Here is a 15,377-nt window from a genome sequence, read left to right on the forward strand (position 1 = left end):
ACTTTTCTGAAGCTGCCAGAGGTTGCTGGGTTGGGCTGCTTCAGGGAAAGGTGCCCCTAACAGGGGCTGATCCTGACCCTGATCCATTAATTCCCCATCCCTGGAAGTGTCCAGGGCCAGGCAGGATGGGAATTGGAGCACACTGGGATGGTGGGAGGTGTCCCTGCCCATGGCAGGGCATGGGATGAAGGGATTTTTAAAGTCCTTTCCCACCCAAACCATCCCATTTCTGTGATTCCTTTAAAATCCTCTCTCAGGGGCCCGTCCCACCTTCCCAGCTCTGGAATTCTGTGTCACACTCAGCTGAGGAGCCCTGGATCGCATTGACACCACAATCTCAGGGCCTGCCACCCCAAACCAGGTGTTTTTGAGCACCCCCAACATTTCCTGGGCTCATTTCCCTCCTTCCTGTTGGGTTTGGTTTTTTTTTTTGTTTATTTTTGTCACGACCTCCGTGCTCCCTGTTCCCTCCTGGAAGCAGAGCGATCCCAGAGGCTCCTCTGGGCAAAAGCACTGACGGGGAATGCTGTGAGGAAATGCTTGGGGATGGTTTTGCAAACACCCACTCATGTTTTACCCATGCAAAGCGCCGGGGCTCTCTGAAGTTAATGACAGGCTGCGGGTATTAAAGCAGGACTGAATCATAGCGTCCCTTCCAAACAAATGTGTCAGGGCCACCCACGTGATTCCCCTGACTCAGCCTGGGGAATTCGGATCCCTCTGGTTCTTTGGGATTAAAAGCCTGCCCCTGTGTTTGTTATCCTAATGATACCATTTCAATCCACTTGGCCAAACACTCACCTTCCCAAATCGGGCCATATTTGGGGATTTAAATGGGACCGGGCTTCTCTCACCTCGGGGGCTGAGCTTCCAGCATGCCATGAATTTCTGCTTTGCTCCAGCACCAGCTGGGGCTGTAACTCTTTGTCCTCTGGATCCAAAGTTGTCCTGAGTGACCTGAAATAAATCCCTGGGTTTTTTCCTGGTTTTCCCTGTGTTAAACAGGGAATGATTGTCTTTGGTGGCTTCTCCCCTTGCCCCGAGTTTCCCACACTCCTACGCACTCCAACATTTTTCTGGTGACCAAAACCACCAGGAAAGGAACTGGGGATGGAGTGATTTGTCCCATACCAGCCTCCCTCTGACCATCCCACTTTTCCCAAAAGGGACTTTCCCACTTCCGATTTCTTCCTGGGCACGAATTTTGTGGCAGAGGAGGAGTTTTGTGCTAAACCAGGGCTCCACCGACCTCATCAACTCCCAGTGCTGTTTTATATCCCAGAATCCCAGGATTGCTGGGCTTGGAAGTGACTCTGGAGATGTCCCAGCACAGGTGACACAGGGACACATCCACGTGGGTTTGGGATGACTCCAGACAGGGACAATCCGAATTCCGCCCTCCCTCCATGGAAGGAAGTTCTCCCTCACGCTGAGGTGGAACTCCTGGAGGTTTGGAATTGGGATGAGTCGGATCCTGGACTCGGACACCAAACGAGGAGCCAGAGCCCCACGGGCTGAGCCGGGAGTGGCTCTGGGAGCCAACGTGTCCACTCCAGTCTGGTCGTTCCCATAAACACGTCCCAGCAAGTTTGGAAGCAGCCGGGAACACTCACGGCTAATGCTGGGTTAGGCTCTGCTGCATTCTTGGAGGCCAGGAAAACAAATCCTGGGATTAAGGAGCTGCAAGGACAAGCCTTGCAAAGCTCAGGAGCTCCTGCAAAGCTGAGCTCAGCCTGGGTTTTCACCTTGGCAGAGCTGCAGGGATAAATTTGAGCCTCAAAACTCTGAAATGAGAGGAATCCGGGACCAAACGACAGCGGTCACGTGCCGGTGAGAAAAGGGTAATCAACACAAACAGTGAGCAAAGCAAAGCAATTACTGTAATTACCCCTCAAATTTGGTTTGGGGAGTAATGGGGCCTAATGCCCAAATATGACGTTATTTTCTTGCATCAGCCTGGTGGTCCAGCCGGGGATATAAAAACCATTCCTGACTCAGGGAGCTTCCAGCGGGTCCTGTTGGCTTCTCCTCGGTGAACTGAGTAAGTTGGATTCTGATATAACTTCTTCCTAAAATAATAAAATGAGTCTAATTTTAAACAACGTTTACGTTTAACTCAGCGCTGAATTTTGGATTCGTGTTCTGCCGCTCTGGAAAGCAATTCCATTTATTTTCATGGAATAATCAAAATAATTTTGATTATTCATCTAGAAGCGCTGCGGGATCAAAGTTTAAAAATGTATTTGCAATCTAGATAATATTAAAACCATTTAATTCCATCGCTTTATGGAAATTTAATGGATACAACCTTTAGGTAACCTTAAAATACCTCAGCCAGCAGCTTTCTCCTGGCGGGGCGGTTCTGCCCTTGTGGCTTCCGATTTTTATCTGATTTTGGGCAGAGGGGGTGTGGAAATATAAACACAAGTTTTAGAAATATTGAGATGGGCAGAGCTGCAGTCGCCTGTGGGTGAAGACACAACATCCCTGTGGATGTGGCGCTACAAAATTCCTGGTTTTTCCAATGCGGGAGATACAGGAATGACCCCAAAAATGTCAACTTGGGAAGCTGCTTTAGGTGGTTTTGCTCTGTTTATGCAAAGCTTTTGTTTTATGCAAAGCGAGAATATTTGAATCTGCTTGGGATGTGTGGCGCTCTGTGTTTAGGTCTGGTTTTAAGTTATTCCTTTCCTCTGGTTTGGTCTCTGATCAGGTTCAAGTCAAGGACGGGGAATTCAGAGTTGTAGCAGATTTGAAGGGTGGGAAGCTCAGGAGAGCACCTGGATTAGGGTTTAAATTTGGGTGAATTATGCACATTCGGGCATTGTGTTTAGAACGAGCAAAGAAAACAAAAATGACTTGAGTCAAACTCAACCCCACCCAGGCTTCTCCAATATGCAGCTTGAAAAAGAAATAATCACCTGGGCTGAGCCCAAAATATTCAATTTAATCTGCAACAACAGATTAAGCGGCTCCTTCACTCAGTGCTTTGAGGTGGAATTTGGGTATGGTTGAAATGACAACTTGAAATGGACTTTTGTGCTGTTTTCCAAATCCCCACCCTTAAATTTATTTCAAAACAAGAAAGAAGAATTCAGCCCTGGTTTGGGAACAGTTTTAATCCCTCTGAAATTTAAATTTGGGACAGCTGCTCTCAGGTTTTTGTTGTGCTTCAGTTTTACCTCATGATCTTGCAAAAGGCTTTTATTGAATTTTCCGAGTGAGTTTTGTGCTCAATATCTGTGGCAAAGGCACCTGTTATGAACTGACTGGACTAAACCGAAAATTATTGGTATCCTTATGGATCAAGTCCATCATAGGGATGATATTCCATGGATTTTTATCTTCTCAGCCCAGACTTTGTCCAAACTGGGTCCAGTAAAACATCTCGTGTTCTCCATTCCTACAGTGGTTTAGGTGTTACCCTCATTTTACTGAGCTCCACCTCTGGAGCCCAAATTGCACAGGAGAAAACAGATTTAATTAAACAACAGCTCCAAAGTGGTCATTTGGTGTCCCCAAAGTGGTGTTTTGGTGTCCCCAAAGAGGTGTTTTGGTGTGCTCCAAGAGGTGGCTTGGTGCTCCCAAAAGAGGTGGCTTGGTGTTCCCAAAAGAGGTGGCTTGGTGTCCCCAAAGAGGTGGTTTGGGGTCCCCAAAAGAGGTGCTCTGGTGTCCCCAAAAGAGGTGTTCTGGTGTCCCCAAAAGAGGTGGTTTGGTGTGCTCCAAGAGGTGGCTAAGTGTTCCCAAAAGAGGTGTTCTGGTGTCCCCAAAGCGGTGTTCTGGTGTCCCCAAAAGAGGTGGTTTGGGGTCCCCAGGGAGGTGTTCTGGTGTCCCCAGGGAGGTGTTCTGGTGTCCCCAGGGAGGTGTTTGGGATCCCAGGGCTCTGGAAGTTCACCAAGAAGTGCCAAGCCAAGCAGAGCAGGGCAGTTATCCACCCACCCACCACCTCGTGCCTTTCCAGGGGTCGATCCCATCCCTCCGGCTCCTTGGCATTGACATTTGTCCCCTCCTTTCAGGTCCAGCCCAGCCGCAAGATGTCCTGCAAGAAAACCGTGTGCGCCGAGCCCTGCCCCGAACCGCAGGCCGCCGCCTGCAACGAGCCCTGCGTGGTGGCCTGTCCCGACTCGCGGGTCATCATCTTCCCGCCACCCGTGGTCGTCACCTTCCCGGGGCCCATCCTCACCACGTACCCGCAGGAGACCGTGGTGGGCTCCACCGAGTCGGCCGAGCTGGCCGGGGCGCTGGAGGCGGGCGTGCCCATCGGGACGGGCCAGAAGGGCCTGGAGTGCCTGGATTCCTGCTGCGTGCCGCAGTTTGTGGCCAAGTGTGACCCCCCGTGTGTCACCCAGTGCGCCGCGCCCTGTGTCGCTCCGTGCGCTGCCCCGTGTGCCACCAAATGTGCCCCGCCCTGTGCCCCGCCCTGTGCCCCGCCCTGTGCCCCGCCTTGTCCCCCGCCCTGTCCCCCACCCTGTCCCCCGCCCTGTCCCCCGCCCTGTGCCCCGCCTTGTGCCCCGCCCTGTCCCCCGCCCTGTCCCCCGCCCTGTCCCCAGCCCTGTGCCACCAAGTGTGCCACCAAGTGCGCCCCGCCGTGCCCCGCGCCCTGCGGCACCAAGTGCGTGACCAAGTGCGTGCCCACCTGCACCACGCCCTGCGCCACGCCCTGTGCCACACCCTGCGCCACGCCCTGCGCCACCAAGTGCGTCCCCGAGCGCTCCTACACCTTCTCCACCCGCTGGAAGCACCCGTGCCAGAGGGGCCTCTGCAAGAAGATCTGAGCGGTTTTTGAGGGAAAGAACCACGGAAAGGAACGAGGGAAGAAGTGAAGGAATACGGAATGTGACCCGAAGGCTGCCGGAGAGGGAAGCGCCGCTGGAAACCAGGACCCGTTTTAAGTCTACGATAGAGCTTTAGTTTAGTTCAGGCTTTTCTTTCTTCTTGGGGCTTTGCCTCTTCTGTCTGTGCTTTGGACTTTCTCTGCCCAGTTCGACACCGAGCGTGGATCAGAACCGAGGGATTTGGGGAATGGTCGGGATTGGAAGGTCTCAGCAAGTGTGAAGGGAGGGGGTGTCGGGCTGGAAGGGGTCAGGCTAAAGCGGGTGATCGCGATTTTGGGTGATTTTGGGTGGTTTTGGGCTTTTCTCGGAGTCGGCTCCTCTTTGTCTGCATTATTCTCTCTTCAAATGTTCGACTCCACTTTGCATTCCCATTAAAATGGTGCCGCATCAAACCTGTTCCGAATTCCCTTTTTCCTCTGCTCCTTGGGCTCTCTTGGGGACACTCAGCCTTGGGTAGAGGGACAGGCGACCTCCAGGCTCTTCCCGGACTGCTCCAAACTCGACTAAAGGTAAAATTTAGGGTTAAATTCCTGGGATAAGAGATTTTATCCCTAAAATAAACCCTGGCTCTTCATTTTTCTGGGATAAAAGATTTTATTCCTAAAAAATCCTGGCTCTGCGTTTTATGGGATAAAAGATTTTGTTCCTAAAAACATCTGGCCCTGTATTTTCCAGGATAAAACCTTCAGATTGAAGCAAAACGGGAACTTTTAGTGTCTTGTTCATACCCAGCTCTGTTTGGGGATTTTCTTCCCTCTAAACAAAGGGAACTGAGCCAAACCCAAGCTTTTTTCCACATTTCTGCATCCAAACTTTCCTGAACTGCTTTTCCAAGGACTCTTCTCCACCTCTCGGCGGTGACAGGGAGGGACCTGGAGCTCCAAATTCCAGGAGCTGGTGCCAGCAGCGGATCCCTCCGGGCAGTTTGGGATGCCAGGCGTGTCCTGCTCATCCCATCCCGAGCCATTCCGGGCACTGTTTTTATCCTAAAGACCATGTTCGGTTCGTTCTTCCCTAATGGCCACCTTGGAGCTGGAATTCCGGGTCATTCCCCGCAATTACCCCCGCCCCAAAATATCCCAGGGCTTCCTCACAACAAAGGGAGCCAGAGCGCTTCCCAAACACTCCCAGGCTGGATTACACCTGGACCTGGAATGTTAATTTAATGTTAATCAGCTCTTGTTTGGGTTACGTGCCCTAAGACTGGAATAATCGATTTGGGAAAGAAAAAAAAAACAGGCAATTGTGGCAGCTGGTGAAACCTTCCCGGGATTCCAAGGATGAGGGGCTGAATTGTGAGGAAAGTGGGAATTCTGGTGGGAATTTGGGGTATTAAAGGTGTCCTTGTTAATTCTGTGTTGTGAGTGCTCCTCGTGCCCATTAAAAACCATTTTCTGCGCCGCCCTGCCCTGGGGTTATTCCACCTCTCTCTTCCTCCTGGGATTCCTCATTTCTCTCCCAGATGCTCCGTTTGATTTCCAGGAATCACCGATGGTGGTTTCCTCCCAGCCACAAGTTCTGGGTAATTTTGGAAAATGGGAATTTGGGCCCTTCAGTGTCAGAAACAAATAAAATTTCCAGGGGATAATGAAATTTTAATTGCATTAATCATGCTGACAAGTCCCGGCCATGCCCGAGATCTCCTCCCAGAGGCTCCCCGCATTGCCCCAGGATGTTTTTATAAATCCTCAGGGTTTCTCTTCATCATCTCCGCCAGGACAAAAAAAAAAATTAAAAAATTAAAAATAAAAACCATCAGAGGAGCCTCCCGTGATTCCCTGTCTGGCATGGGAGGTGTGGGCCTGGAAAGGGCAAGGGAAAAGGTGATTATTGCTAATTAATGCTTAATAAAGAGGGATTTTCTGCGGGCTCAGCAGCTCCCGGGGGAAGTGTGGGGCGGGCGTGGGGTCCTGAGTCAGGAGTGACCCTGGGAGAGGCAAAGATCTCTGTCAAAAACATCTCCAAATTCCTGAATCATTGTTTGCCCTTCTTCATCCTCACCCCAAAACCTTCCTCCTCCTCCTCCTCCTGAGGGGCTGGGAATGATCCAGATCCGGGATTCCTGCGTGGCTCCTTCCCTGGAAATCGCCTGTCCCTGTGATGGCACCGGCTGGAGCTGCTGCCAAAACAATTTAATTTTAATTTAAATTTCGGTCTCGGCGCTCTCTGATCTCGGGACGATGCCAAACCCTTGTTTTTCACACCCAACCCCTGGTTTGGCCCGACACCCCGAGGGAATTGGGCAATTTTTGGGGCCGATTTCCTCACGGGGATTATTAAAAAGTCTGAGGTGAAATCCCAGCCCCGGCTGTTGATTCAAGGGGAAGGAGATGCAGGGAGGAGCCCGAGGCCTCGCTCCTTTCATCTCCTGCGCCGGCTCTGAGCCAGGAATTCTTTGTTTGGAGAAACAAAAAACAGGGGATGGAGAGGGGATATTGAATTGGGGGATTTTGGTACAATTTTGGGGAAAAAAATCGATATGAAATCTCACAGCAAAATGAATCTGCAGCTCGGGAGTTGTGCCAAGGGTGGGAATCGCCCTCCCCGTCTGACATCCCAAAATCTCCGGGATTTCAGATGGAGTTTGGGAGAAACAATAGCCAGGATTGACTGAGAGACAAAAGCAAAAATGCAAAAAGTCTTTGAGGGATAATGGGGACAAAGAGGACAGGAGTGGTTCCCTTCCCCCGGGGCCGAGTGAGGCTCTATAAAAGCTCCGGCAGAGAAATTTTAAAGCATTTTTCTGCCATTCTCATCCCATCTCCCGCTGTGCCGCCGTGTAAGTCAGGTCTGGGGGGTCGGGCAGGGTTTGAGCTCGGAAATTGTAAAAATTGTGAATTTTTACCTCTAAAAATGTCACAGGGAGGCGTGGGAGACGGTTCAAGATTTGGGAACAGAACAGTCAGAAATAAAAGGGGTAAAAGGCGTTAATTCTGAGATTAATTTAATAAATGAACAGAATAGATATGAATATAAGAAGTATTAGTATTATAAATATGAAAGTTGAAAATATTAATAATGGAAATATGAATATTGAAAAGATGAATATTTGAATGAATGGATGGATGAAAGAATGAATGAATGAATGAATGAATGAATGAATATTGGAAATATATATATTGAAAAGATGACTTTTTAAATAAATGAATAATTGAAATATGAAGAAAAGAAATATGAGTATTAGAAATATGAACATTGGAACTATGAACACTGAAAATATTAAAATCCGGAATGTGGATATTGGAATATACAAACATTGGAAATATGAATATTCGAATAAATAAATAAATAAGTAGGGGTAATAATAGATAATAACGAACAACAACAAATAAATAAAATTATTCATAAATAAAAATAAAAATAAAAATAAAAATAAAAATTAAAAAAAAAAAAAAGAGGGTTCCCCTTTGCTCTGTCCCCTCACGTTGTCCCCTCTCTGTCACCCCCAGCCCCGCGATGTCCTCTCAGCCGCTCTGCGCCGTGTCCTGCCCCCAGCCCGAGGCCAGCGCCTGGAGCCAGCCCTGTGTCACCTCCTGCGGGGACTCCCGGGCCGTCATCCACCCCCCGCCCGTGGTCATCACCTTCCCGGGGCCCATCCTCAGCTCCTGCCCCCAGGAGAGCATCGTGGGCTCCGCATTCCCCGCGGGAATGGGAAATTCCTTCGGGTTCGGAGGCATCCAGAGCTCCTGCGAGCCCGGAGCCTCTTCTGGTGGCCGGAATTTCTCCTCCTCCTCCTCCTGCTTCTCCCAAAATTCCTACCCCTGCTATCCCCCCAACCCCTTCCCCTCCCGCCCCCCAAAACCCTTCCCCTCCCACCCCCGCCCTCCCACGCCCAGCAAAGGATCCCCGGGGGACCAAAACAAGCAGAAAAATAAATAAATCTGCAAATTGTGAGCGAGGGGAGGGCTCTGAGAGGGGCCAGGGCTGCTCCTTCACCCCAGGAACCATCCCGGGAACCATCCCAGGATCGATCCCAGGAGCAATCGCAGAAACTATCCCAGGAACAATCCCAGGAATGATCCCAGGAACCGTGCCAGGATCGATCCAGGGGCAATCCCAGGAATGATCCCAGGAACAATCCCAGAAAGAATCCCAAGAATGACCCTGGGAACAGTCCCGGGAATGACCCCAGGAAGGATCCCAGGAATGATCCCAGGAATGATCCCTGGAACAATCCCAGGATCAATCCCAAGATCAATCCCAGGAACAATCCCAGGAACAATCCCAGGATCAATCCCAGGAACAATCCCAGGAACAATCCCAGGAACAATCCCAGGAACAATCCCAGGAACAATCCCAGCCCTACAATTCCCTCTGGGTCGGATCCCCCCTCGCAATTCCCATCGATTCTTCCTTGGTGTGAATTTGCCCGAATTCCTCTGGAATTCCCTTGGAATTCCAGGCAGTGCTGCTGTCACAATAAAATCCTTTCTGCATCACAATTTGGAGTTTTCTGTCCCGGTGGGATGAGCTCTGGGAGCAGTTCTGGAGTCCATATGTCATTTTTCATGGAATTTTTTTCCAAGGATTGCGCAGCTCTGTCCCACCAGATTCCCTGGGAAGGTGAAATGGGAATTTTCCCACAGGTGAATCCATAAAAACATTCCCTGGAAGAGCCAAACCCTCCTCCCAAGATCTCTGGGATAATGGCATAGTTTGCTCCCGTGGGTTTGCAGAGGTTTTATAAAAAAGAGAAGAAATCCAAGAGATTTGAATGCAAACACAGAAGTTTATTGGGACAAAAGTGGGCAAACAGTTGGGGGTTTGAGGAGGGAAGAGGCAAATTCGGAGAAAAGTGACATTAAAAACAAGAAGGGGGAGAGGAGGAGCAGCTCCTGGGGGTGCTGAGGAGATCCCGGGGGTGCTGAGGGGTTTGCATGGATGCTGAGCACTTCCCATGGATTCTGAGCAGTTCCCACAGGTTCTGAGCAGTTCCCATGGATGCTGAGCAGTTCCCATGGATTCTGAGCAGTTCCCGCAGGTTCTGAGCAGTTCTCATAGATCCTGAACAGTTCCCATGGATCCTGAACATTTTCCATGGATCCTGAGCAGCTCCCATGGATCCTAAACAATTCCCATGGATCCTGGACATTTCCCATGGATCCTGAGCAGTTCCCATGGATTCTGACCATTTTCCATGGATTCTGAGCAGTCCCCATGGATCCTGACCATTTTCCATGGATCCTGACCATTTTCCATGGATCCTGAGCAGTTCCCATGGATCCTGAGCAGTTCCTATGGATCCTGACCATTTTCCACGCATTCTGACCCTCTCCCAGCCCCACGCAGCCGCATCCCCCCCTCTCAGCCCCCGCCCCAGGTTTCGCCATCCCTGTCCCGGTTCAGCAGGGCCCGCAGCCCCCGGAGCGCTGGCTCCAGGCGCTCCTGGAGGAGGCCAGGAAGCCTCCATAGACCAGGGAGCCCTGCAGGCCGGCGGGGCGCTCCATCCCCGCGGGGAATGCGGAGCCCACGATGCTCTCCTGGGGGCAGGAGCTGAGGATGGGCCCCGGGAAGGTGATGACCACGGGCGGGGGGTGGATGACGGCCCGGGAGTCCCCGCAGGAGGTGACACAGGGCTGGCTCCAGGTGTCGGCGCAGGGCTGGGGGCAGGACACGGCGCAGGGCGCGGAGCAGCGGGAGCTGAGCTGGCTGGAGAAGGACATCCTGGCAGGAGAGAGCCGGAACTGCTGCGGGAAGGGGAGGAGACAGGGTTGGAAATCAGCGCAGCGGAGCCCCTGCTCGTATTGCTCTCTCTTTCCCTTCTCCCTGTCCCTCTCCTCCTCCCTCCTTCTCTCCTTCCTTCCCTCCCTCCAAAAACTCTCCAAAATCTCAGAAGATTTTTCTCTTTCTCTCTTCTCCCCGTCCCTCTCTCCTCCTTCCTCCATCCCTCCCTCCCTCCCTAGCACCTGCTCTGGAAAAACTCAGATTTTTCTCTCTTTTTCCCCTTCTCCCCATCCCTCTCCTTCTCCCTTCCCCTCCCTGCCTCCTTCCCTCCCTTCCAGGCATCTCCTCTCCAAAAGCTCAGATTTTTCCTCTTTTTCCCTCATCCCTGTCCTTTCCTTTTCCCTTATCCCGGTCCTTCTCTCCTCCCTCTCTCCCAAGCACCTGCTCTGGAAAACTCCGATTTTTCTCCCTATTTCCCTTCTCCCTGTCCCTCTCCTCCTTTTTTCCCTCCTTCCCAAGTAACCCCCTCTCCAAAACCTCCAGATTTTCCTCTCTTTTCCCCTTTTCCCTCTCCCTTTCCCTCCTTTGCTCCTCAGGGCTCTCCCAGTCTCCCCAAGGAGCGATTCCCACCCCGGCCACCCCCAAAGCTCCCCCAGACTCACTCAGATCCCGAAGAGGAGAAGCCGGAGGAGCTGAAATCTCAGGAATCCGGAGCTGGGATGGGAGGAATTGGCAGCCGGGAGCTTTTTATCCCATCCCGGGATCGCCCGCGGGGGTTGAGCCATCCCCGGCGTTTCCCAACCCTCGGGAGGCGATCCCTGCCCGGGCTCCGGTTGTTTTATCCGCCCCAAAGCAATTATCAGTTTCTCCCAACACCCTCCAGTTTCTTCCTTGAGTTTTTTTGGAAGCGGTTTCGCTTCCTGCAGCGTTTTGCTGATTTTGCCAAGTTGGTAAAAATGTTGGGGAATTAATTTTTTTTTTTTTTTTGTGGAATTGCTCCACAGGCAGGAGCAGCTTCCATAGACCAGCCTGGCCTTGGATGCTTCCAGGGGTGGGAAATCCATGGAATTCCATGAGCCAGGCCCTTACAGGGAGCAATTCCTCCCCAAAATCCCGCTCAAATTCCCCCTCTGTCCCCCTGAGCCCATTCCCTGTGTCCTGTCCCTGCAGTTCCTGAGGAAAGTCCCTCTCCAGCTTCCCTGGAGCCCCTGCAGATCCTGGAGGGGTTCTGGGGTCTCCACATTCCCAACATTTCCAACATTCCCAGCATTCCCAACCAGGATCCAAAGGGGAGCCACTTCATGGCTTGGGGACCCAGAACCGGGCACAGAATTCCTGGTGGGATCTCAGCAGAGCAGAGCAGAGGGGGAGAATCAACCACCAGGACCCAAAAGGAAGAATTTTAGGGTTTGTTTGGGTTGATCCCACTGGGTTTCTCCTTTTGCCCTTTTAGGAGGATGGGGAGGTTCAGACAGGGATTTCCAGCAGCTCCCAAGGGTTGTGGCCCCACAATTTCTCCTTCCCTGTTTTTTCCTAATTCTGGTTTTGGTTTGGGTGAATCCTCTTAACTGGAAATTCCAAAGGTTGGGAAAACTCGGAGAAACCCCAGGAAAGGCTCCCTGAGGCTTCCTACCCTAACAGTTCCCAATGGAATAAAATGGAATAAAATGGAATAAAATGGAATAAAATGGAATAAAATGGACATTTTGGGACAGAATTCTCAGGGCTGCTCCAAACCCCACTGTTCAGTTTATGGCTCCATAAAAGTGAGGGATTTTTGGGGGGGAAAGCTCATTTCTTGAGAAAATTTGGGAATAATTTTGGGTATGGAAAATGGAGACACAGCAGGAAATGCAATCCGTGAATGACTGGAGAGGGAGAAATCAGAGGAACAAATCTGCTGAAGTTGCAGCCAGACCTCTGCCTCAGCTGGAGCTGCACCTGGACATTCCCAGGTTTTCCCAGGGTGATGCAGCATCCCCTCCCTGACCTGGCTCACCCCAATCCATGAATCCTCCTCCCTCAGCGGTGCTGAGCCCACAGATTCCCTAAAAATTGGATGTGGATTTCTCCTGGAAAGCTCCCAGGTTACTCCCCCTGGACATTTCACAAGGCTGGGAGCATTCCTTGCCCAGGAGGACGGGAAGGAGCTCTTCCCATTCCCAAATTCCCTAGGAAGGCGCCTGTGGACGAACGTGCCTCGAGTCGGAGTCACCGGAGTCACTGTGGGTCAATGATGGGAGAAATTGCACAATTCCCTTTTCCTCGGAAAAAGCGGGGTGGGATCCGCGCCCTGTCAGCGCCTCGTGTTGACGGATCAAGCTCTGAGCAATCGTGAGGCAATCCCAGAAGTAGGAAAAAGCAACGACGAAAATTAAGAAAAAGAAATCATTAGTGCGCCTGAGTAATGCCGTGGATGTAACAACAACAGGAATAATTGCTGAGCGAAATAATCGCTTGATCTGGGCCAGTGAGAGGTGGAGGGAATTTTTCTTGGATCATTCATCAGCCGTGGATGTTTCAGCTCCAGCTGATTGCCCAAGAAAAGGTATAAAAACCCTCTCGGCTCTGGGCTGCTCCAGCAAACCCTCCCGACTCGCTCCGAGCTCCACAGGGGTAAGTCCGAGCCTGGAACTGCTCCTGGAACTGTCGGGGTCTGAACTGAGCTTTGCTTGGGTGCAGAATTGTGGAGCCAGCAGGGCCAGGGCAGGGATTGGAGTTTACTGGTAATTTTGGGGGTTACAGCTAATTTTGGGGGTTACTGTTCATTTTGGGGGTTACTGTTCATTCTGGGTGTTACTGTTAATTTTGGGGGTTACTGTTCATTTTGGGGGTTACTGTTCATTCTGGGTGTTACTGTTCATTTTGGGAGTTACTGTTCATTTTGGGATTTACTGTTCATTTTGGGAGTTACTGTTCATTCTGGGTGTTACTGTTCATTCTGGGTGTTACTGTTCATTTTGGGGGTTACTGTTCATTTTGAGATTTACTGTTCATTTTGGGATTTACTGTTCATTCTGGGTGTTACTGTTCATTTTGGGGGTTACTGTTCACTTTGGGTGTTACTATTCATTTTGGGGGTTACTGTTCATTTTTTGGGATATTTTTGTGTCAAATTGACTCCATAATTAAGAGTTGGGAGGCACAGGGGACCAGGACATGAGAAGATGGGAACCCCCAAACTTTGAGCCTCTTTGTGATCTTTTTGCCGTCCCTTCTTTCTCCTCCCAGCCCAACCTCCCTTCGATCGGTCTCTGACCTTCCTGCTGCCTCGCCTTCGTGGTTCCAGACCCGTCCCCAATCCCAGAAGATGTTTTCCTACAGACAGAGCTCCAGCTCCCGCTGCCTGACCCCCTGTGGGATCTCCTGTCCCCAGCCCTGCGCCGACACCTGGAGCCAGCCCTGTGTCACCTCCTGCGGGGACTCGCGGGCCGTCATCCAGCCCCCGCCCGTGGTCATCACCTTCCCGGGGCCCATCCTCAGCTCCTGCCCCCAGGAGAGCATCGTGGGCTCCTCGGCACCCTCCAACTTCCTGGGATCCGGAAACTTCCTGGGATCTGGGAGTTCCTACGGCTCCTACAGTTACGGGAGGTCCTACTCTTCCTACGGATCCTCTGGGAGCTGCAGACCCTGCTAAACATCCCAGGAATGAGCAGGAAGGAGCCAAGAGCCACCACGGAGCCCCCACAAATCCCAGCGGCTCCCGGAGCATCCTCAGCCCCGCCCTTTAATGCAATTTCCCTTTTTTTTCTTTTTGCAAAAGAAAAAAAGCCCACCTGGGAATGGTCCCATCCATGATCCCTGGCTGGCTGAAAGTGGGATGAGATCGTTCCACCTTCCCACACCCAAAACCCCAGGAGTCACCCCTGTGGAATGCCCGGCCCTGGGCATTCCTCCCTTCATTTCCCCCGGGGTTTTCCATCCCCACCGCGATATTCCCCTTCCTCCTTTCTCATTAAACCATTGCGCATCAAAATCCAGAGTTTTCCTGTGGTTTTTATCCGTAATTTTGGGGGTTTTCCCCCAGTCTGGGTGAGGGCGGCAGCTTCAGGTGCCTTTCCACACCCGGAAGGCGCCCAGGTCCTGTCGGCGGTGACACAAAGTCATTCCGAGAGGGATAAAGAGGTTTTGGAACCCTCCCAATCCCGTTGGGATCTTCCCTCAGGGCAGGCGTGGCCGTTCCCTGTTCCCAAAGAAAGTCAAACACGGGTGACTCGGATTATTTGTGTCTCAATGCCTGCCCCGGGCTGCCATTTAATTACATCCCCACGCGGTAATTTTACAGGGTTTTTTTCATTGTTTAAAAACAGCCTGGGGAAAAAAAAAAACTTTCCTTGGAAAACTTCCCTTGGAAATTCCCACAGGATTTTTTTTTACCTGAAAGGCAAATTTTTGGTGGAATTCTGTGAATTCCTTGAACTTTCCCCAGAAATAAAATAAATTAAAGAGTTGTTAAAGTGTACCCTGCAGAACGACCCACTCTCCCCTGGGAGGGTGGGGAAATTCTCTTTTCCAGGGAATTTCTGGCTGCCCCATCCCTGGAATTGTCCAAGAAGGAGCTGGAGCAACCTGGGATGGGGGAAGGAATCCCTGCCCGTAAATCAAAGATCTTCAAGGTCCCTTCCCACCCAAACCATTTTCGGGTTCTGTGAAACCCCAAAGACATTTATTTCACCTTTAATTCCTTAATTCTCCCTGGGCTTGGAAGGAAAATAAAGAAACAGAGGAGAAAGATCCGAAAATGTCTCAGAATTAAGGGGGTTTTCTCCTCCTTTTTCCATCTCTGTTTTGGAGTAGCCTCTGTGACTCCTGATTATGGAGCCAATTTGATACAAAAATCACCATTTTCTGGCCACTGCAACACTGGGATGTGTCTGT

At 51.1% G+C, this 15,377-nt stretch overlaps 1 protein-coding gene across 1 annotated transcript; it reads right to left on the bottom strand.

The window, feature by feature from the left end:
- Window positions 1-10,177: 10,177 nt before the first annotated feature.
- LOC311164038 (feather beta keratin-like) lies at window positions 10,178-10,498 on the bottom strand (the record flags this gene model as incomplete). Its single annotated transcript, XM_084223295.1, has 1 exon — window positions 10,178-10,498. One exon carries the CDS (start codon window positions 10,496-10,498, stop codon window positions 10,178-10,180), a length of 321 nt encoding a protein of 106 aa, XP_084079421.1.
- Window positions 10,499-15,377: the final 4,879 nt, after the last annotated feature.

The sequence above is a fragment of the Fringilla coelebs genome (assembly GCF_963513975.1).
Source record: "Fringilla coelebs genome assembly, chromosome: 29".
NCBI classification, from domain to species: domain Eukaryota; kingdom Metazoa; phylum Chordata; class Aves; order Passeriformes; family Fringillidae; genus Fringilla; species Fringilla coelebs.